This window comes from Anticarsia gemmatalis, chromosome 9, assembly GCF_050436995.1.
Source record: "Anticarsia gemmatalis isolate Benzon Research Colony breed Stoneville strain chromosome 9, ilAntGemm2 primary, whole genome shotgun sequence".
NCBI lineage: Eukaryota > Metazoa > Arthropoda > Insecta > Lepidoptera > Erebidae > Anticarsia > Anticarsia gemmatalis.
The window spans coordinates 2,779,920-2,801,167 of NC_134753.1; the positions used below are offsets into that span (position 1 = coordinate 2,779,920).

Consider the following 21,248-nt stretch of genomic DNA (forward strand, 5'->3'; position numbering starts at 1 on the left):
ACGATCTGTGGGTTAAGCAACGCTTGGCGCGGTCATTCCATAGATGGGTGACCGCATAGTGGTATTTGAACTGGGCGTCTCCGTGCTTCGAAGACCACGTAAAAGTCGGTCCCGGTTGTTGTCTACTAAGATAAAAGTCGTTGAGCCATGTCAAAGGCCTATCGGGCGGCTTGAACAACTTTGATGGTAGGTTGACCACTAACCATACGATAAGAAGAAGAATCATGATGTCAATTTCTAGGTGCTGGTATTGCTTACTACACATGATAAGTCAGATCACAAACTAATACCTAATCTTCGTTATAGCCCTAGATACAAATCAAGTACGTGATTATGATATAATTTGATTATAACTACGTGTGTATGTAATACACTCGTATTACGATAATAATCTAGGTTTATAAGGCAATGATAAAATTGTCTGGGCATTCTTAATTAAGATAGTCTAGTATTGCCTTTGTTGTGACTCAAAACCTATAATAACGCTTTAATTGTTGACATGCAAATACTAATAAGATAGCAACGATAGACCTAAATATTAATGTTATTTATGCAAGTGTGTTTCTATGTTCTACGTTTGCGCAACTGCTGACCCGAATTGGATAAATTTTAGCAGGTATGATAGATGGCCTATATAATAGGGTGCACAATCTTTGTCAGTTGAAAATGTCCTTGAATTAGGTTAGTTATATAGACCAAATATTCAAGGCTGAACCTTTTTTCGTTCGGGAGACCCTTGTCCAGCAAAGGACAGTAATTAGTAAAAAAATATATAGATTGCATTTTTAACCAACGTAATAAAGTTATTGTGTAATATCTAGGTATTTTATGGTAATTGGTAATATTAAGAATGGTTGAAGTCATTCTGTTTTTATTTGTCTCGGTTATTATCCAATTGATATTGGCTTGAAGCAAAATAATACTTTTCTAGAAAATACTTTTTGTTTTGACTTATTGGGTTTTTATCGAGTACCGCTTCGGCATGCGACAGGGCGATCACGTACTCGGGGTGTTCCATACGATACCCGGGTTAGGCAAAATATTGTTTGTGTTTAAAAGATTTCTAATTTCAATATGTATATGTTTCTTTAAATTAAAGATACGTCATAGAAATTTTATTCTTTAAATAGATTTCATTGATGAACAAAAGACATGATGTTACGATAGGTCAAATAAGAACACATAAAATAAGCAATCATTATTTTATTATCAAAATACTGAATTATCAACTATACAAATACAACATTCCTTGTTCTTCGGACACACGAGACAACCATGGGCACTAACAATAAATTATGACTTATTGGAAACAAATAAACATATTCGATGTAGTTTCATGCCGCGATTAGAACAACGATCATTCTGGAACAAAACAAAAATGCATTAATTTTATGTGTAATACAATATAAATACTATTTCGTAGTTATATGTGGATCCGATGCGTTTTATTTGGGGTATAGTTATCTTCAATAAGCTACCACCTCTCTTTTGGGGTTGAGAGTCAAGTTAGGTCAGATTTCGACAGAGACCACCATCGGGTACGACCGTCATCACTCTTCGAAGAAACTGTTTAAGCAAGTTGCTACCTAGAAGTGTTGATAGTTGATCCAAATAAAGGCTCCTTCATATTCCTATGGGCATTATGACATGTCATGTTGTTGCATGTATACCTAAGAATCCTTTTTCTTGCCGATGCCGATAACGGGCGCGTTGCGGGGCTTAGTCGCTGCAATGATTGTTGAAATTTTAAACAGGTGGGTGGTGTTTTCAACGGTTCTTAAAGGAAAGCATATTCCCCTGCACTTAGTTACCATGGTGGACTCTCGGAAAAAGGTTAACAAACCGTTGCGTGTTTATAGACAATTTGACATTCTTATACGAAGGGGAGTGTCTTGTTTTATAGGGCAATGGTATTGATCAGTTGGAATAAGTGTTGCTTTAAAAGGGATAAAGAACTTTCTTATAGAAATCCAGCTAGGGACGATTAGGTATCAAAGAACAATAGATGCTGAGTCGAAGAGTTAAGAGAGATTTGATTCATGTGTGTATAAATACTTTAATAGCGGAGTTTTTAAACAGAGTCTACGCGTAATCGCTTTTCAAAATGATTTTCTAAGGTGATGAAAAACGTAACCTCAGGGGCACGATTAAACCAAAAAGAATATCCAGGGTTTCAAGAACATCCACTATGAATATGAAATATCCATTTACCTTAAAATGCCAGTGCCAATATAAAAACTACGATTGCAAGCAACCGATAACAACAGAATATTGAGATTACAATACAAAGTTGGTTCAATTGCTTTGATTTACAATGTTACTACGTCTATCATACTACTAGACTCTGCTATCTAATGCTTGAGTATTATCTCTCGCCCTCGATAGCAACAATATCACAATACAGAGAGATAACTGATGTTCAAACATTTACTTTTCACCTGTACAAACACAGTTTATGTTGAAGTATTTCCTTAAAGCCACGTTGTTAACTGCACTATCGACAACCGGGTAGCTCTTATTCTCTTTTCTCTTCAGAAGAGAGAGAGACCGGGTAGTTGTCGAGAAATTTAGAGGACAGAAAAGCTGAATAGTGCCCTTAGCGTATTTTGCAAGAATTTTATTGCAAGTCATTTTAAAATTAACCGTTGACCATCAGCTACTCGATAGTACCGAATGTAGGAAGTCGCACTACTGGTCAAAGATGAAAGATGCGATTAATAGAACTTGAATCATATTAAGTAGATTTGGTAACTAATAAAGGTGGCAGGTTACTAATATGAGGCTAACAGTAAAGTCTTGCTGCAAATAGTATAAGCAATTAGTTGCTATGTGCCGGCTTAAAAATGCTGCAGATTGTAACGAGAAACCATTATTATCGGTCACTAAGAGTAAGCACAGTCGTATGTAACTGTGCTAATACTTTGCAAATGCCTTTTGCGAATCGTATTTGCATATGGATAAACGGTATTTCACGCAAACATAAAAAAAAAAACAATATGATTTAAATAAGCTATTCATAATATAAAATGCAAAGATATGTTTTGTTTTACTGAACATTGGTTAAGTACCACTTCTATTGTTCATTCTCTTCATAGAAGTTATGTTTCTAAGCAGACATAATACAATGTTATATACTTGATTTCCTATTTACTCATGGCTAACTGAGATTAATGATAGCTGTTATCAATATTAATAGCTATAAACGTAATGTGATCATGTATATCAGATAAAATACGTCAGATGCTCAGGTATTATATTACAATGCGCAAGATTAACTAGTAACTAGTAAGTAACTAGTTACTTCAATAGCTTACATTAAAACTTTTCGAAGTGACTGAATTCATAAATTAGAAACTCCAAAAATACTCATTAAACCTGGATTCAGGCATGATACTCAATTGCTCTTGGTAAAAAAATAAACACTTTATGCCTCGAAGAACAAGCGTAAGTAGTGAATCCTAGGCTTATAACGTCAGACTGGGTAATGAGAGTAGAAGAGTAGAAGACAAACTGTGAATTATCCACAGACTAGCCACTTGACAGAATATTTCCCAGGAAGCCATCTTTATATTGCTTGTACATTTTCAATTGTATAATATTATATAATGTATCTTCTATAGTTTATTTACAATCACTCCATGACACAGTACAAATTGCCCTATTTTACATTCCTGTCAAATATGCATATTTTACTTCAAACCGGTACAATTAATAATCTTCATATAATAATCTGTATGAATAAAATAATCATTTTAGTATATTTAACTATGTTTCTAATCATAATGTTTTTCTATGTGCAAATTAAGTTTGCTGAATCCGATCTTCTAGATGAATGAGAGAAGGCTTGGGCCAACCATACTAGTCAAGTGTAAGATTGAGATAACATTCTTTCACAAACTCTGTGATGCAGTGGTTAGGTCGCCTGATGCTGTGGTTGGGTCGCCATGCCGCTATCATTGTGTCGGGAGGTCGTGTGTTCGATTCCCACACAGAACAATTATTTGTGGGACCCAAAATCATTGTTTGGGGTCTGGTTGTACTTTGTGTCTAATGTTTGTAAAAGTCCTTTTGACATAAGAGCAACTCTTTCTTTTAAATAAAATATTTAACAACTTCTAAATATTTAACATCTCTCAAGAAAGTAAGGATTCATTTTCTGTTATATTAGTACCAAGGTTAAAAAAAACTGTTTTCTTACCCATAAAGATACAAAAAGAATGACAATAAGTAAAATGCCAGCTTGATCCAGCCTTCTCTTTGGCAGACTGTCAACACATCAGCATTCATGATGCTTGTAGGGTCATATAGACCAGGCCCGGACATCACAGGCCTTGTGTAGTATCTGAAACAAAACAACATTATAGTTTAGTTAGCTTATTAGACTGACTGGACTGCTTTATTGAGCGAAATATGTGAAACTACATTTATCTAAAGACTTTTGAAGTCATAATTATTTGTAAAGTACAATTTTATAACATTGTTGGTGCAATATATTGGATTCAATAAGTACAAGGTAGTTGGGTAAAAGGCTCTTGGAAAATAAGTATTTTTTTTCCCATAACATAATTCGGTTGTCATTATCACATGATTAAGTTGCCAAATACATAGAAGTATCCCTTATGAGGTTCACTTTAAATGTTGAATATCTATACAATATTTTACATTTTTAAAACTATGCTTTCTCTACTTGTGGGTTTTCTATGCCCATTGTAAACACATTAGCACAGATTTGCATGTATCAGGGTCACTTTACTAGACTGCAGTAGTAATAGAATTGGCCACTAATTTGGGCAGTGATATGACCAATAGATGTGTCATCATTAGGTCTGTAGATAGATTGGCTCAATCAAACTAATTAATCACCTAAAAATAGGCACTCAATCTTTAACTAATTAGTGTGTCAATGACAGGGCCTATAGAGATAGATTTTTAGTGCATTTAATATAGAGTGGAAATGTTCAGTATGAGATTCTTACAATGTGATGTTCAATATTCCAATAAGAAAAAGTATTGTACACAAAGTTCTTGTTCATCAATTGTTAGTGAAAACACTAAAACAATTGTGTTTTACAAAAATTGCTATTTAAGAGTTAGTGCATATTTTTTTAAAATATTTATGAATGAGTTAAACAGATTTTAGAAAACTCATTTGAAATTTATATAGGTACAGTGCCAAAAGAGATTTAAATGTGTCAGTTCCTCAAAACATGAATTACACATTTGAATAAGTAAATACAATAAAGTTAACTGGCTTTAGGGTCAATGATACTATATTTTATTTGAAACATTTTGTGAAACACGAGTCGTGTTATTTCTTTGTGTTTCCTTATTGTTATTCGTCGCAAATACGATTTCAAGGTCTCATTGACTTATTGTAGTGTGAGACCTTGTCCTTGCATCGCCCTCGGTAAATTATCATAACATAACCTAAAGTTTAACCGATATTTACCTGTGAATGTGATACAAGATCAGTGGAATGTTTATGAGCAGCGAAAACCATTCTCCCGACAGTAAGAACAATAGGTTTATAAATAAATGCAGTAGGTACTCTGGTAACACAAGCTGAAACAGAAAAAAATAGGTTACTTAGCTGAACTCTACTGAACTTTGGTGCCAATGTATACGAAATGTATAAATACGTACCGGGTTTAGACTATTACACTGATCTATTGGATTTTTATAATCCGTTTTTAGTTCATCAAACGCAATTACATGGAATATTGAGAAGAATATTAGGAATGCGTCTACAATTAACGCTATAATGTAGGAAAAAGCTGGAAAGCTGAACGCCATTTTTACAAAACTCCCAAAGAATGAAATTGACAGTCATTGACAGTCGGCTGGGCAAATGACAACCATGATGTCATTGTCATGATGAATTCAGTTTTTTTAGGAAGTGGCATTCAGTCTTTTAATTCGAATAACTTAAAAATCGCAACCAAGAGCTTTACTTTTATTATTTAGGTACCATTAAATGTAGTCACATATTACACGAGTAACTATAATGTAATAGAAAATAAGTAGGTAAATAGTTTTTATAGCAAAGACAAATTCTACATAACAAAATCGATTTTTGAACGAATTTGTTATGTACAAATGACAGATCACCAACTCATATGAAGAGTTATCCGACCAAATTGCAAAGGTCACTTTTGAGTGTAGAGCAAAACATTTTAACAGTTTTTAATTTAGTCAATGAAAATTTTGTTTGAGTGGACTAATTACTGCAAATAGTGGCTAATAAAGTAATAATTATTATTCGTTTATTATGAAATAGTAAACGAGCGCCATGAAGCGTACGTGGGCCGTGTGCTTATGTTTAGTTAAATTAGTTAGTTGTATAGAACATGATTTCAAAGGGTTTGACGATAGTATATTATTTGGGATCAACTGGCCGGGTAACCAGGACCTGGATAGCCTAGTGGACGGTGAAGTGAATCCTCCTGCTACCCCTGAGGTACGTCATAAACAAGTAATTGATTTATTTATGAATATAGGTTTCATTAGAAGCAGGCTCTTGACAACTCGTTTTCTATTTTGTAAGGTACCTCTTCATGTAGTATGAATATTTATTGCTATTCTTATCATTCATTACCAATATCGAATTGTTTGTGGAATCATCTAGAAGGAAAACATCAGTCATTGATTAAATGAACAGACACAATCCCTGTTGAGAAGGTTCATTCTTAAGATATTATGATTAATTAAACTTATATATCAGTTGCAGAAAAAAGAAATCTTGAAAGTAACAACAGCGAACAAAGAGAAGTATGAGTGTAGGATACCTGAGTTACGAGCCAAAGAGACTACAAGCATTGAAGAGTATGATGGACCTTCACCGGTCAGCTTACTGAAGCCATTGTTCTCTCAGAAGATATGTTCATACAGGCTGGAGAGCTACTGGAGCTATGAAGTGTGCCATGGACGGTATATTAGACAGTACCATGAGGAAAGAGAAGGTTTGTAACCAATAATTATATGATACTTCTGTGCCAATAAAATCACAACTGACTCGCTTTTTGGTGCAGTTCTTGTGATCTAGGGATCTTGATATTGAAATCCTCCGAGCTCTTTTGATTTTTTGTAAAGGAATTCTAAGTGCTCATGCTTTTGAGAGCATATGAAATTGTTGATTCTCAACTTGACCAGAACATCTGTCATTGATATGAACTCATGTTGAGTGTACTTATATGTGCAAAGTGTACAGTTCACACCTTTGTCAGTTGTATAATGCACTTTTAGGAGGGCTAATGCTTTTATTGTTTTTTCAATAGACTATGCTCCTGTGGCTGAATGGATAGTCTAGAAGTAATTAATTATTAACTGAACATTGAATTTACCAATGCTTACTTGTTAATTGGACATTTTTGTGCTCAATTCTGCTATCCTGCCAAATTTTATCTAAATTGTAAGTCTCTTCTTTTAGGTAAACAGGTTAAAACTCAAGAATACTACCTAGGGCACTGGAGCTCAGAGAAACATGCTAAACTGGAGGCTACAGAGTTTAAAGAACCTTACAAGATGACCAAAGTGGAAGGTGTTAAGCTACCTTCAGTTGAAATGGTACTAGATGAAGGTATGGTATTTCTTTTGATTGTAAATCTTACCTAACAGCAGTTGAATTCATAAATATTCTGAGTAGAATTATTTTTAACACAAATTAACTACAGGACATGATTAAAATACATAATACATATGTATTTGAATCGGAATGTCTTATATTAATCTAAGCTTGGAAAAAAGTCTAGAGCTTATGGGGAGAAAGTCTCCCTCAAAAACTTCCACTTGTTTCTGTCATTGGATGTAGCTCATCAATCTGCCAGATAGGTGTTCGAGTTGAACATGATGTATGATTGTTTGTGCGTTAAAACATACCTGGTGTGACATAGTGTGGTACTGGTGTGACACACTTTGCCCCTTCATTAGAAATAATATGAATAGGATCTTTGGATGCCTATGTTACTAATGCTAGTATATTCCGATCTTCCAGGCACAGTCTGTGACTTAAGCGGCAAACCTCGCTTAACACGAGTATACTACGTCTGTTATACCCACGGAAAACACGAAGTATACTCCTTCAAAGAGACTTCGACATGCGAGTACGAGATTATCATTCTATCTCCCTTACTCTGTGAACATCCGCACTTTAAACCAAAGGATGTGAGCGAGAACATTGTAGATTGTTACCCCGTCGGCGACGCGCCGAAGAAACCAAGGAGCTTATTGAAAATGGAAGTGGAAAGTTTGAGGTTCCATCATCAAACTATCAGAATGATGAATAATAATGTAAGTTGTTTTTTTTTTATTATTGTTTGTAACACTGGCTGTTAGATTTCAATTTTGTTGAGTTTGACACTTTTAAATGCTGGTTTTGAATCTTTAAGGAGGAGTATGTGATAGTAAGTTGATATTTCAGTTTGTTTTACTGCTAGTCACTATTATTTTTTAGTATATTGGTAGGTACCTAGTACTCAGTATACTCAGTACTTTTTCAGTTTTTACTAATAATTATAAATATTGTTTATTTCGTGTTATTCTCACTAGTTTTTAACAGTAAGAGCCAAAATGGACGTGAAATATTTTACAAAATAAAATTATGATGAGGAAACGAAGATTTCACCTCCTATTTTTAAATTGCTGATTGGATAAACACTTACTAATTCGAAATCAATACAAAAATTCGAAATCTCAAAGTATCATGTCCGTTTTTTCTCATAAACTTGCAGCAGGTAACATGTTTTTGTTTTGAAACAACTTGCACCTTCAAACTGTGTCACAAGCTTCATGAAACTCGTTTGTGTCGACATTTTGATTTTGTGTGTTTATTCTTACATTCACAATACGTTCACAAGAATTGGATAGACTAAAGTTCCAACATTCCTAAGTACCAACAACAGTCCCGTCAAATAAATCATGTGGCAAATAAATCTATTACCACATGTATAATGCTTTATGTTTGCCAAGCATCTCCGGTTATAATGGTAGTTTAAATATCCCTGACTAATATCCCAAAAAATCTAGTCTCCTTTATGGTCCTTAGATAGATCTTGATTCACCATTTACAACATTACAGTTTATTGCCTTAACACAGGCTTACCGTATTTTATAGGTCCTATTTCAATAAACCAATAACTAACAAAGACCTACTAGCGTGCCTTGAATATTTCCAAAGACCTGTTTGTCGGTTTTATCTCATTCCCATGTCATACTTAGCGCCATTTCCTACATTCCGTACTATCAAGTATCAACAGTTTGACATTTAAAAAATAGTTCCTAATGCAACCGCCAGGGGCGCTGATGAGGTTTTCAAAAATTACTTATGGATCCGGTCCTCGATTGTGATAACATAATCTATTCGTTTCTTCGTCGACCCAATTCTTGTGGACAAGTAGCATCATTTAGAGTAGTCTGTTTTAGTAAACTAGTTGCTTTTTTAACATTTTTGTTGGCGTTATTCAGGATAACGATCCTAAGGACGTAGTAGCTGTGTTGAAAGTTGAGAAAATTGGAAAGGTAAATATGATTGATTTTGTTAAAGCACGCATATAACTATGTAATGCACTGTCATGTAGCTTGTATTTATTTCAGTGTGGTAAGTATGCTGTAAAACATATACATTTTTGTTGTAACCTTATGTGTTTAGGTTATGAAAAAGCATGCTTGAATTTTCCCTCTACCCCCGATAGGATATAATCTATGTTGTGATAATATTTCAACATAGCAAGAAAAATTGTATAAACTACATACTATAATACACTCATTTTTATTTTGACATTTATGGTACAAATTGTTAGGTTATTTCATGGTGTATTTTGTGACGTTTGTTTTATCCGGTTACTGTATGCGTACGTATACGTTGTTTTTGCGTGCGCGTGGATATAGCATAAACTGGTTTTCATGATTACCTTTACCAAAATTCCTTCTAAATAGCAAACTTTTCATTCGAATTGCTAACATAATTTGCTAAAGACTAGCTGTTACATCGGTGATGCAAACACCTTAAAATGGCTTATGTAATACGATGCAGAAAAAAACACACGTTATGCCAAATACACATTAAATATTATTACATTATCCTGGGTTTCACAAATCATACAAGGGACACATAGTATATAATAGTTATAGTATTACTAACTTAAACAAATATTTTTAGGACGGAGAAGCGCACTTGAAGTTTGAACTACATCCATTGAACGATGATGAAGACTTAGTTGAGGAGTCGAAGCCGCACCAGCAGCTCATGGATAAGTCAACTCCGGTTATAACTGATGACTCGCCGGTCAGAGCGTTCCTTAATGGAGAGAACTGTCTTAATGGGGTGAGTTATTCTATCATTTTTGTATCCTTTTTATCCTTGAAGGCCTAGTCAAACGTGTTTAAGGATGTTCGAAGTAATAAATACTTAGGCCCTAAACAGTCACCTTGTAAAGAAGAAATAAAACAGAGGTTTTTTTTGGACTTAAGTCTCTATTCATTTGATAACTCTTAGGGGGAGAGCATAAAAAAGCTGCTCTGTATTTAATTTTTAAAGCTCTACACATAAACAATTAAATCTTTTCGCCGGTCCTGTATGAGAAGATGTATGGATGTGAATGAGGCAAGGGAAGTTTGTAAGGAGAAATAGCCTTCTTTGGTATCCGCCTACCGCTATGGGAAAACAGAATGTATATGTTTATGTATGTTTGTAAATCTTTCCATTACCGTCAGGAATTTGAACCCAAAATAAGCCATACAGTGTCTTTAAGCCCTAAACAACTTCATTGAAGTGTTACGACTGTGTCTCTTTCCCCAGGGTACAGGATGGTGGAAATACGAGTTCTGCTACGGTAAACACGTGATCCAGTACCACGTAGACCGAACAGGCGAGAAGACTACATTACTGCTCGGCAAGTACGATGAACAAGCGCACCTCGACTGGATCAAAGAGAACAAAGGAAAGGCGCCTAAGCCTGTTGGTAAGTTGTCCTTGCAAAATATACATCAGTAGCGCGATTCTCTACTATTATCGACTAGCTATCGATAAAAAATATATGAAAATCACGGACCTCTAACGGACGCCGTAGGAACTATTTTTGCAGTATATTTTAATTGTCAATTTCATGAAACTCTCGATACTCAATAGAACCGACTGAAGAGATTCGGGCCACTGAATTCTAATGCGTGCGCGTGATATGTCGAGTACGAAACGTTTACGTGTAGGTATCTTTAATGTTTCATATATTATACATGGCTCTAAGGAAACTAACGGAAAAGTTAATATTTGTAGTAATAGGTACTGTTGATTTGATTATCAACTAACCTCAAAACTTCTTAAATATTATATGTACGAGTATGTACTTCATTTGCGATGATTATTTTTATTTTAACAATGTTGAAAGCAAGCTTCCTATCCTCAGTATCTAACTCGTTAATTAAATTCTTCTTTTGTTTCATTCTGTCCCTTTAAATTGCCACACCTATATCAAAACGCTGTCTTTATCAGTACTCGAGTGCTATCTCTTACTATCAAACAAACACTAACCTAAAAATAATTCTAAATTACAGAACAACGCACATCAGTATCGCATTTCTACTCCGGCGGGGACGTTTGCGACAAAACGGGGAAACCTAGACAAACGGAAGTCAAACTAAAATGCCTTGAAAACTCTTCAAGTCCGGCCCAAGTGTCCCTTTATTTACTCGAACCAAGGACTTGTCATTACATCTTAGGGGTCGAGTCTCCCCTAATATGTGATATACTTCCTATAGCTGATGAAAACGGGCTCATTAAGTCGGTGAAATCAGCGCTTGATGTCAACGATGCTCCGGCCGAATCGAAGGAGGAAGAAGAAAGGGTTTACAAGGATAAAGTGTTGAAGAAGTACGGGAATGATTAGGTGTAATAAAGGTTATTTATTAGGTAAAGAGTGTTTTATTTTACACTAGCCACAAAGTTCGCTCACTCGTTTTTCGTATGTTTCTCTCGTTATTATTATATTCTAACTTGCTCTTCATTACAATTTTACAAAAACAATAAGCCTTTGGTTGAGCCTTTTTTGAGTTTTGCCCTAATTCTGATCGAAACATAGATCCACAGCTACCAGGAGATCATGACCTTCTGAGGTTGTTTTTCGACATCTGGGAATCGAACCCAAGACCTAAAATTCTGCAGATTCTCTACTGCTTGCACTATAGGGGCAAACATCGACGATATCGCAATAAAATAAGAAACCTGGAAAGGCGAAAAATAAAAGAAAACAAACATATTTTTAACTTGACATTTATTTACATTCATATCAACAAAACAGGTGTTTGTATAAAACAGTTCTTTTATAATTTTTCATACCAATTGTATATCTAGTGATGGTGCCTAATGTAAAAATAATTTATTTTTCTCGCTTCTGCTTTATTTGCTGGTTTAAATACCGTGACTCGATAAATCCTGTCAAGCTTTCTTAGCCTTGTAAAATAAATGAATCATAAATTTAAAGTCATATTATGCATATGACAACACCCAGATTCTGTCAAAAAATTATACATTTTTGTCAAAATATATGGAACATATGGTGTAGTCAGAATTTTGTGGTCCAAATGAAAAGTCAAGTATATTTTTTGTTAATAAATATTCAATAGCTTGTCAATTTTGATGTGTTAAAAAGTCAATATTTACTGTTAATAAGTCCAATTAGAAAAAAACCTTTCGCTTTTTTGCATATGGCAATTCTGAATCTGGGTATATCATGCGTTAATTTTTCAAATGCGAGACCCTTCGTAATATATCACACTTCCTTCAAATATCATAAAAGTATGTTACTGATAACATTCTAGCTGTTATACTTTGTGAAATATATTCGAGAGTCTCAGCAAGAAATCAATAAATATATTATTTTTATACATTTTCAGGTTTTATATAATGTTTAATAGGTAAATAAATTTTCGAAGCATTGAAGGCGACATTCATAAAATGCTTAGCGTTGAGCTTGAAAAATAAGCTTATGGCATTTCATCGGTAACATTGCAGGCTCCTGACATTACACTAACTTATTTCGACATGGTACAACATCGACTCTCAAACCAATTGTTCAACTACCCGAAATGGATACTGTATTAAAAAATGGAGAACACATCGCTCCGTTATTGTGTCAAATTGGTTCGAACTCGATAGAAGCAAGATTGGCGACATGAAGTCACCAAATTCCCTTTCTCTTATTAAAAATGCCTCCGTTCCCATAACGCATTTTCCAAACATTTTGTGGTTATGAAAAACTTAAGCAATAGCAACAATAAGGTTCTCCGTCAAACACCTAGAAAATTGTAGGTAAAAAATTCTATTCACAATATTTTTGACGTCTATCTAGATCACACATAGGTACTTGCGTATCATTTGCAGGGCTGCTGAGAGCACGATCCATTAGATTATCTTACAACATAATTTTAAGATATGCGACGTTACAAAAATCAAAAGACCTGCTCCCGGGATACAGCCCCACAGATAATACACAAGCATCTTTAAGGGGCTAAACGAGTGGTCGTGTCGAGGATCTTAGCTCCATTTTCACTATTATTAATATTCCCAATGTCCACTTTTAACAATACGTACATGCCTTTATAATAATTTATTTACCTTAATAACAAGAAAACAATATTTGTAAGACGAAGAAAAAAATACAGTGTTTACAGTGTCGACTAATGAACTTACTAAAGGAATCACAAGACAAAATGTAGTATCGCTGTAACATCTAAAAGGAAACTTATTCAGTCTAGATATTGTCTTTCATTAGACATCAAAAAACGTTGACTAAAATTAAAACTAAATATAGACCCATCTCGATAAACTTTCTTTTTATATAATAATAATACTCAACTAAATTTAATTAAGTTAAATAGAATAATGATGCTCTCTTTACATCAGTTCTTTTAGAAGAATTATTTATTAGTGATGTTCAAAGCATGAAACGATATTTTATTACAAGACTTTGTTGCTCGAATGACCAAAGAAATAGTTTACATAGTCGTCTTGTCTTGTTGTCTTCAACGGCTTTCATACAAGACTAACTTTGTACATCACTAATTTCAGAAATTACAATTTCAGACATAAGATTGGTCGTAGCTTCTCGAAATAAACGCATTGGCACAAGTTACTAACAAAATATAAATCAAAACGATATAATCTTAAATATGTTCGTAGAAGAAAAAAAATATAATAAATAAATCTATGTATTTTCCCCCCAAGTGGTAATTACAAGTTTCCTTATTATTTCCCTATTGAGCGTTTTTATAACAATAAGTGGTCGTATTCAAGAAATAAATGTAATTAATACTTAATTTTAATAGCTAATTAGAAGGTAAGTTTTTGTATATTTATAGTTAGTGTAACGGAAAAACACCGGTCGGGTTTAATCGACAGTTATTTCATTGATTAGTTTTATATTTACTGGCCTCTATAATGCATTTTCGGAATTATAGTCTTAAGTTAGTAAAAAGTTGGAGCTTTGGTTAACAAACTGTGGGTGTTTTCACTTTTTTAGTAATGTTATTGTTATCCTTAACATACGCTGGTAAGATAACCCGGGATTTCCCCGTTACAATCACAACCATAAACAAGAATTAAAAATATGAAACAATAAAAATGTGCCAGTGACTATTAAGTAAATAGTGACGAACAGTATTTTTTAAATAGAAACGTATTAAGAAGATGAATGAAATACCAAACTTACATACGAAAATATTTCTATAATAATTAAATACTTATACTAACAAAAATTTTTGACTAAAGGGCCAGTGTTCGATGTGTTAAAATTGTAAAAAATGTTGACTGTGGTAAAGTAGGTTACATTTAAATACACAAACGAGCACAATAAGTAGATAAGTAAAGTATTATGAGGTATTTCATATATTTTACACGATTGAGGAAAATATCGGTAAATATTCCGTTATTTGCAAAATGTAATTTAAGATAACGGTCGAATTTTTTTTTTAAGTTGCAGTTATCACGATTTATTTCGGGAGATTTTTTCAAATTTAAGTTACACTGTTATAAAACTTATACTTTGTTAAACTTATCTTAAAATTGTCTTTATTTATTAATGTAGAAGGAAACTTATTATTATAACACATTTCTTTCATTAGAGATTTTTGTTAATGTCTTTTATAGGTCTTTGAAAACTTTTAACGTCTAGTTTAGAGTTTAATAATTCACGGCATGATCAAAACTGTTAAGCATTATATAGGAGACATAATGCTTTCTTTAGCGAAATTGTATAATATTTACCGCCTCAAAACATTACTTACAAATAGTGGTATCTTAGTAAAATATTTGAAATACCTCGCCAAATTAGTATTTTGTCGGACACAGCGCGAACATAGTTCACGCGAGTCCATTGTTAAGTACACTATCTGACAACAAGTATTGTAAACAATAAATACACTGATCACTTTGAGATCGCTTCGTTAATCTAAACACCTCTTAATTTTAAACGAAAAAAGACTGACTGCAACTGACAATGGCCACATTAATTATTTTACAATTAACTATCAAGTTGGTAACATAAAAATAAAAAGAAAAGAATAACTGTAACAAATAATAATTATATTGTTCTAACGAACGTAACGGTACAATAACGCGAATACTTATCGGTTACCGGTACTTTGGTACCTAGAAAATAAACCTTTGGATGATGGAAATACATCTTTGTTTGAACAATTTCCGCGCCAGAAATATCTGTAGACATAAAACATTTACTCAAAATTACCGGCTCTTTGGCGTCTACGAATTGTATCGATTCCTCAACTTATGCTTAATGTGACTAAAACTTATGTTAAGACAAAAAAAAAATTATAATAATAAACAATTTGGGGAATACTTTGGAAACGATAAATCCTTTGACACAAACCTTAACTTTATTCTTATTTAGTTAACAACTGTGCACATGGACTCCCGTTTTCGAACGTACCTTACCAAACTATTCAGTTCAAGTGCACCGGATACATCACAACAAACGTTCGGAATCTTACAACCTCTTTGCATAGTTTTTTTTACTCTTTTTTTGTAAATTCACTAGGAACGAGTTCTGGAATATTTCTAGTACGGTCTTGATAGTTCTTTAGAACGTTTCAATTGAACTTTGAGTCTCTTTGTACCTATTTGGAAGCCGTTCATGGCTTGTATTGCGGCCTGCGCGGAGGCGGCATTGTCGTACGAGACGAAGCCGAAGCACTTAGATAGGTTCGTCTGTTTGTCTATGAACACTTTGGCCGATATCACGTGGCCGAACGGCAGGAACGTCGACGCGAGGTCCGTGTCCGTGAACTCCTGCGGCAGGTGGTATATGAACAGGTTACCACCCTCCGGACCTGAGGAACACGGAAATTAATAATTACATTTATAGACAATATCAATTTGAGGTGTATGATTATTACCGCGATAAATTACTATCATACTTAGAATAAGATGTGCAATAATGAAATGTCTTAGAAGTAAGTCTGTGAAATCCTTTGCAGAATTTTGATGCAGAAGTAAAGAGAAGGATAAGGAAATCGTGGGACCAAACAAAAAGGCAATTTACAAAGTATCTCTTCACAAATTGAATTTGGCATCTAAACTACTTATCAGCGAATAAAAAGGTGGACAATTACATGGAAAAAACAATGCAACACTCGTATTGCAAGTTTGGAGCGGGAAATTGGCGATTAGCCAAAGTTTGGCGCAACTCCAAAAATTTATGGCCGTCCAAATTGGTGGATGCAGAAAAACTATTGGACATCGCTACTTTTTGCTTATCCTTATTCTATTTGCTTGTGTCGTACGATTGTGTAAGAGATCGATAAATTCTCAATATTTTATGGCTTGGTTCAAAGCAGATGGTGCTGAAGTATTGCTTATTGGATAGCAAGGATTATAGGTGGCGTGACAGATGTGCTGGACTGTTCAATGTGATATATATGTAGGTTTATTTAATCATAGGTGGAGATTTAAATAAATCAAGACGTTGGTACAGACAACATATTAAATTTGATAAAGAACTGTATGAATGTTGATGGAAAAACTATGTAGAGACCGTAACAATTTTTCAAATTAATTAGTAACTACTACTTATTTCAATTTGAATAAATGGTAACTATCAGAAATAAATCGTAAAAAAATGAATAAAAAAGCAATAGAAAATATTGCAGAGCTCGCTGAAACCTATAATAGGGGTACTAGGTTCAGGTTAGAAAGTATTAGTTTCAAGACTTCTTACCTTCGACCTGCTTGCCAGCGGCAGCAGCGGCGGCCGAGCCCAGCACAGAGCCGAGCGGAGCCGCCGCAAACGCTGTGCCGAACTGCGCCGCGTATGCCGAGCCAAGAGGCTCTGCTGTGGACCCTGAAATACAATTATACACTATAAAGTCTACGGCATAAGATACAGTTTAGTTTGGACAGATCGTTGCAGAAAGGTGCTTTTCTTTGTTTTGTAACAGATATGTTTATCATCCATGCGTTTCTTTGCAAGAGAGTTTTCGATGTGATTTATTTTTTCTGATATTCTTGACGCGGCTCATATTTACTATACATAGTTATAAGTATCAAAAGTCAGTATAATTTTATCTTTAAAAAATATAAGCTTTAGAAAATAAGCCTAAGAATTTAAAGCCACCTGTATTTTATATCTACGAAAAGTGAAACGAATTTACAAAAGATTCAACGAGAGTTCTAATGTCTTGTAAAATTTAAATGGACGTCAAATTACTCGAGTTAAGCGTTCATGTTAGTGTAATGGGTGAATCGTAGCTACTTATAATAAATGTAAAGTTGGAGGGTAAATTTATTCTGAACATTAACCGGGAAAGGATTACGTTAAACGTCAAAAACAAGACTCGTTAACTTTCCACAACTTTTACGTTCCAACAAAGCTTATGAAATTTCTTCCTTCCGTAAAATTAAAACAACGTTGTTTATGAATGAGATAAAGCTAAGAGAACTACTCTATGATAGAAAAAAAGAAAGGCAAACATTCCTTGTTATTCCCAAACTGACAAATAAAAAAAAAGATGTCAAACTACAACAACACTGCATGCTATAATGACAGACAGTGTCATACAATATTAGTATCAAACACAAATATTTATACACAATAAAGAACAATAAACAACACTCACTCACGTTTATTTAATAAAAAAAGACAATAAAATTAATCTGTTTAGCACTTTCATGCAGAAACAATCAACAATGTTAATTTCACATGAAAACTTGTTTTACGTCGCTATTATTTGCCACTATGTACAAAATATTAACACGGAGCAAGTAGTAAAAGAGAAAATTACATTTTGCTCGAGTTAAATTTAAATTACTGCGACAGATATTGATGATAAACATCAAAGGCTGAATATATATATCAGATTACTCAGTCAACATTCAGCTTTTAAAAAAAGTTATTACACATTCCATGTTTCCGATGGCTACATTTCACGACTACATTTAATTTTTTTGACGCGAAATTGAAATGCTTTATTATACAAATTGCAATTATTAAATAACGTGCAATAAGATAAAAATGTAGTCAATAAACATAGCATTATTCGAGAACAAAATCAAGCGAAATAATTCAAAGACCATAGTTGAAATTGGATTCTCAAACAGATTGTCACTTATTTTGTTTGAAATTTTTAATTACGATATTTACATCCATGAAAATCAGCGTCATCCTGCTGTTTTTTTTAATTATCCTATGCAAAAGCAAGCGATGGCAGGCCAGACTACCTATTTATTCAATGCCAACATAGAAATCATACCGGCCGACTATAGATTTATGTGATAAACGAACGATGCAGTCGGCCATTATGCTAGGAACCGACTAGCCTTGGCTGTCGTGTACAGACTGTTTTTCACAACAATAAACTAATAGTCTTCATGAAGGTATAAGTATTCAACTATAAAACAATGAAATATCTGTATGTTCATCGTTCAAAGTTTAATTTATGCAAATGTCAGTCTCTAGTGTTTTGTTCATAATATTATAAAAAAACGACCTACGACAGTGGTGTATTGTTTCTCATTTAAATAGTTACCTAGCGATTGTATGGAAAAGAAAACAGTCACTCCTGTTAATGGTATGCAATATTTCACTTTAACGAAATTGTATGCTTAAGTTATTCTTAAAAACCGCGTTTAAGAAGCACTTAGTAGTGTAATATTTTGTATCTCAAATGTTATCTACCCAAGCCGAGTTACAACAATTTAATATACAGAGAAAATAATATTCTCAAAAAGCTAATATTATTACAAAAAGTTAAATAGTATTCACAAGTTTCCATTAACTATTACAGTGTGTGACTAATTAAGAAAACATTGTTCCTAATTTCCACGAAAATTACGACAGTCACAAATTAACTTTTTAATTAAATTTCTCGGCAGCCAGTCTCATTTATCACATCAATCTAAGAAGCTTATAGTGTCATTCCATGTCAAAAAACACACATTTTTTATTTCATTGTATTTTTACCTGTGATGTTAGTCTTCCCGAGAAGACCTGAAGTGTGAAAAATGTTCATCGTTAATTAACGTTTTTTTTATTTAAGTCCAAAACCTGAAATAGGAAAGTTGCGGACAAAAAAGATCGTTACATGTTTTTTTCTTTTAACTTATGTGGGTCCAATTTAGGATTCGGACAGGTGTAGCAATTAGCGAGGATTTATCGAGTTGGAAATTTCTGCTGAGGCAGCCGAAATGTTGTTATCGAATGGTGCGGAAAAGAATAAGGTTTCCAAGTCGTTTACCTCTTAGGCTGATGTAATTTTTGTAATTTGGGAATTTTACATCATTGTAGAGGTAAAAGGTCTGCTGCTCATACATAAATTACTGTTTTGTTTTTAACACATTCGTCATGAACTTTCAAATGACACGACCCTTGAATTGTTAAATAGAAAAGAGATGAATAATTATTTTCGTCAAGAAACGGAAAACGGCAATGTAGGTAATGATCAGCATGTCAAACCAACACGTGAGTCATTAGACTACTTTTATTGCCTGCCAAAACGAGGAAAAAAATAATTAACCTGTCAAAAGTGACATTTAAAAAGAACAGCGATTCAAAAAAGGTACTTACACAAAGGTGGCGCGGCTGGTTGTGGCGCTGCAGCGGGTTGAATCTGCGCTGCCTGCGTCACCACCGGCGGTTGCGTCATGGCAGCCAGTGCAGCAAGGTTTTGCACCGACACAGGCGCCAGCAGACCCCCTAGTTGCTCCGCTGCCCCCCCTCCTATCGCATTCACACCCCCTACTCCGCTGACGGTGCTCCCGCTCAGGCCTGCACCATTGAAACCGATATCCTGATAGTTAACACCTATGTGACAAAAGAAAAGGGATGTGCGTAAATAAAAAATAAAAAAGGAGTAAAATAAATAGGAAGGATTTGGGATTGGTGTATTCTTTAAATGGATATTATAATAAAATCTATTTCATACCATATTGTCAAATAAATTACTGTGTATATGTAAAATCTTGTATGACGTAAACCACTTTCTATGACATTATGTTCATTGAATTTTAAAGTTAAACAATAATTTCCCTTAACTTTATTACATGTCCAAGCAAGCGTTTATTTTACAAACTCGTTCTGTTTTATAAATTCAAAGGTTAATGTTTCTTTTATATGAAAATTAATGTAGAATTATTTATTTTGCGTTGTTCGACTATCAAACACATGACATAAGATTGTAAGCACAAGATATAAGATCTTTAAATTCAAGTATTCTTTTATTGCAGCCATATTAGCGCCAAGTCAAAAATATTCTGAATCTTATATATAACGAACAATAAATAGTACATAAACACATACACAACACCATGGATAAGGTAAAATTGGGTCAAAAGGAAGCTGAGCACGAAACAAAAGAGCATGACACTAATTAAAGCAATCAACATTTGTCTAAATGATTAATTAAACGTATTTAAACATTGACTCATAAAATGCAACTAGATAAGCAGAAATTTGCAGTTTCAATTTTGGTTGCCTTATATAAAAATTTGATGTTCATAGACATTGTCATTGATTTGTCATTAACGGCTAGTCCAAATATGATTATACTACGACTGGGCAATCCTAGTCCCTAAAGATACATAATATCACACTTTTTATACCCAAAGTTGTAAACAGCTGAGGTGTATGAAATACACCCACGTTTCTCCATTAACAATCTAAGAACCATGTAGTAGAGGGCGAATTTTTTAACATATGCCGGACACATAACCATACTCCGGGCTACTAGAAAATGTTTTGATATAAATTAGC

At 33.9% G+C, this 21,248-nt stretch overlaps 3 protein-coding genes across 14 annotated transcripts in view; 1 reads left to right on the forward strand and 2 right to left on the reverse strand.

Moving 5' to 3' along the window:
- Positions 1-1,188: 1,188 nt before the first annotated feature.
- On the reverse strand, positions 1,189-5,831 carry cni (protein cornichon). The gene is made up of 4 exons (XM_076118108.1): positions 5,644-5,831; positions 5,450-5,562; positions 4,199-4,342; positions 1,189-1,362 (listed from the first exon to the last, which is right to left on the reverse strand). The coding sequence occupies exons 1-4, from the start codon at positions 5,791-5,793 to the stop codon at positions 1,335-1,337; spliced, it is 435 nt and encodes a 144-aa protein (XP_075974223.1). The 5' UTR covers positions 5,794-5,831; the 3' UTR covers positions 1,189-1,334.
- A 309-nt stretch (positions 5,832-6,140) lies between these two features.
- LOC142975324 (endoplasmic reticulum lectin 1) lies at positions 6,141-11,904 on the forward strand. Of its 3 annotated transcripts, XM_076118102.1 has the most exons (9): positions 6,141-6,457; positions 6,722-6,959; positions 7,427-7,576; positions 7,991-8,286; positions 8,385-8,399; positions 9,460-9,513; positions 10,154-10,318; positions 10,793-10,955; positions 11,545-11,904. In XM_076118102.1, the coding sequence occupies exons 1-9, from the start codon at positions 6,290-6,292 to the stop codon at positions 11,874-11,876; spliced, it is 1,581 nt and encodes a 526-aa protein (XP_075974217.1). In that variant the 5' UTR covers positions 6,141-6,289; the 3' UTR covers positions 11,877-11,904. The 3 variants fall into 3 exon arrangements, with proteins under 3 accessions (XP_075974217.1, XP_075974218.1, XP_075974219.1); XM_076118103.1 differs by lacking the exon at positions 8,385-8,399 and having other exon boundaries at positions 6,142-6,457; XM_076118104.1 differs by lacking the exons at positions 8,385-8,399; positions 9,460-9,513 and having other exon boundaries at positions 6,142-6,457.
- A 341-nt stretch (positions 11,905-12,245) lies between these two features.
- The window catches only part of LOC142975609 (CUGBP Elav-like family member 1), a 425,650-nt gene continuing 416,647 nt past the window's right edge, over positions 12,246-21,248 (reverse strand). For 7 of the 10 annotated variants that reach the window (XM_076118565.1, XM_076118559.1, XM_076118566.1 and 4 more), the window contains 4 exons: positions 20,064-20,300; positions 19,461-19,487; positions 17,220-17,342; positions 12,246-16,332 (listed from right to left, as the gene is read on the reverse strand). In XM_076118565.1, the coding sequence (XP_075974680.1) occupies positions 16,061-16,332; positions 17,220-17,342; positions 19,461-19,487; positions 20,064-20,300 (659 nt within the window). In that variant the 3' untranslated portion in view covers positions 12,246-16,060. The remainder of the gene's footprint in view (positions 16,333-17,219; positions 17,343-19,460; positions 19,488-20,063; positions 20,301-21,248) is intronic. The other 3 variants (XM_076118558.1, XM_076118563.1, XM_076118561.1) reach the window with 2 other exon arrangements.

Bases quoted from the DNA above. Each gene is read 5' to 3' on its own strand.
- cni (XM_076118108.1), bottom strand. From the start codon at position 5,793: ATGGCGTTCAGCTTTCCAGCTTTTTCCTACATTATAGCGTTAATTGTA. The intron at 5,563-5,643 runs GTACGTATTTAT...TTTCTGTTTCAG, and splicing joins AGTGTAATAGTCTAAACCCG to CTTGTGTTACCAGAGTACCT. The intron at 4,343-5,449 runs GTAAATATCGGT...GTTTTGTTTCAG, and splicing joins ATCTTGTATCACATTCACAG to ATACTACACAAGGCCTGTGA.
- LOC142975324 (XM_076118102.1), top strand. From the start codon at position 6,290: ATGAAGCGTACGTGGGCCGTGTGCTTATGTTTAGTTAAATTAGTTAGT. The intron at 6,458-6,721 runs GTACGTCATAAA...CTTATATATCAG, and splicing joins ATCCTCCTGCTACCCCTGAG to TTGCAGAAAAAAGAAATCTT. The intron at 10,956-11,544 runs GTAAGTTGTCCT...TCTAAATTACAG, and splicing joins AAAGGCGCCTAAGCCTGTTG to AACAACGCACATCAGTATCG.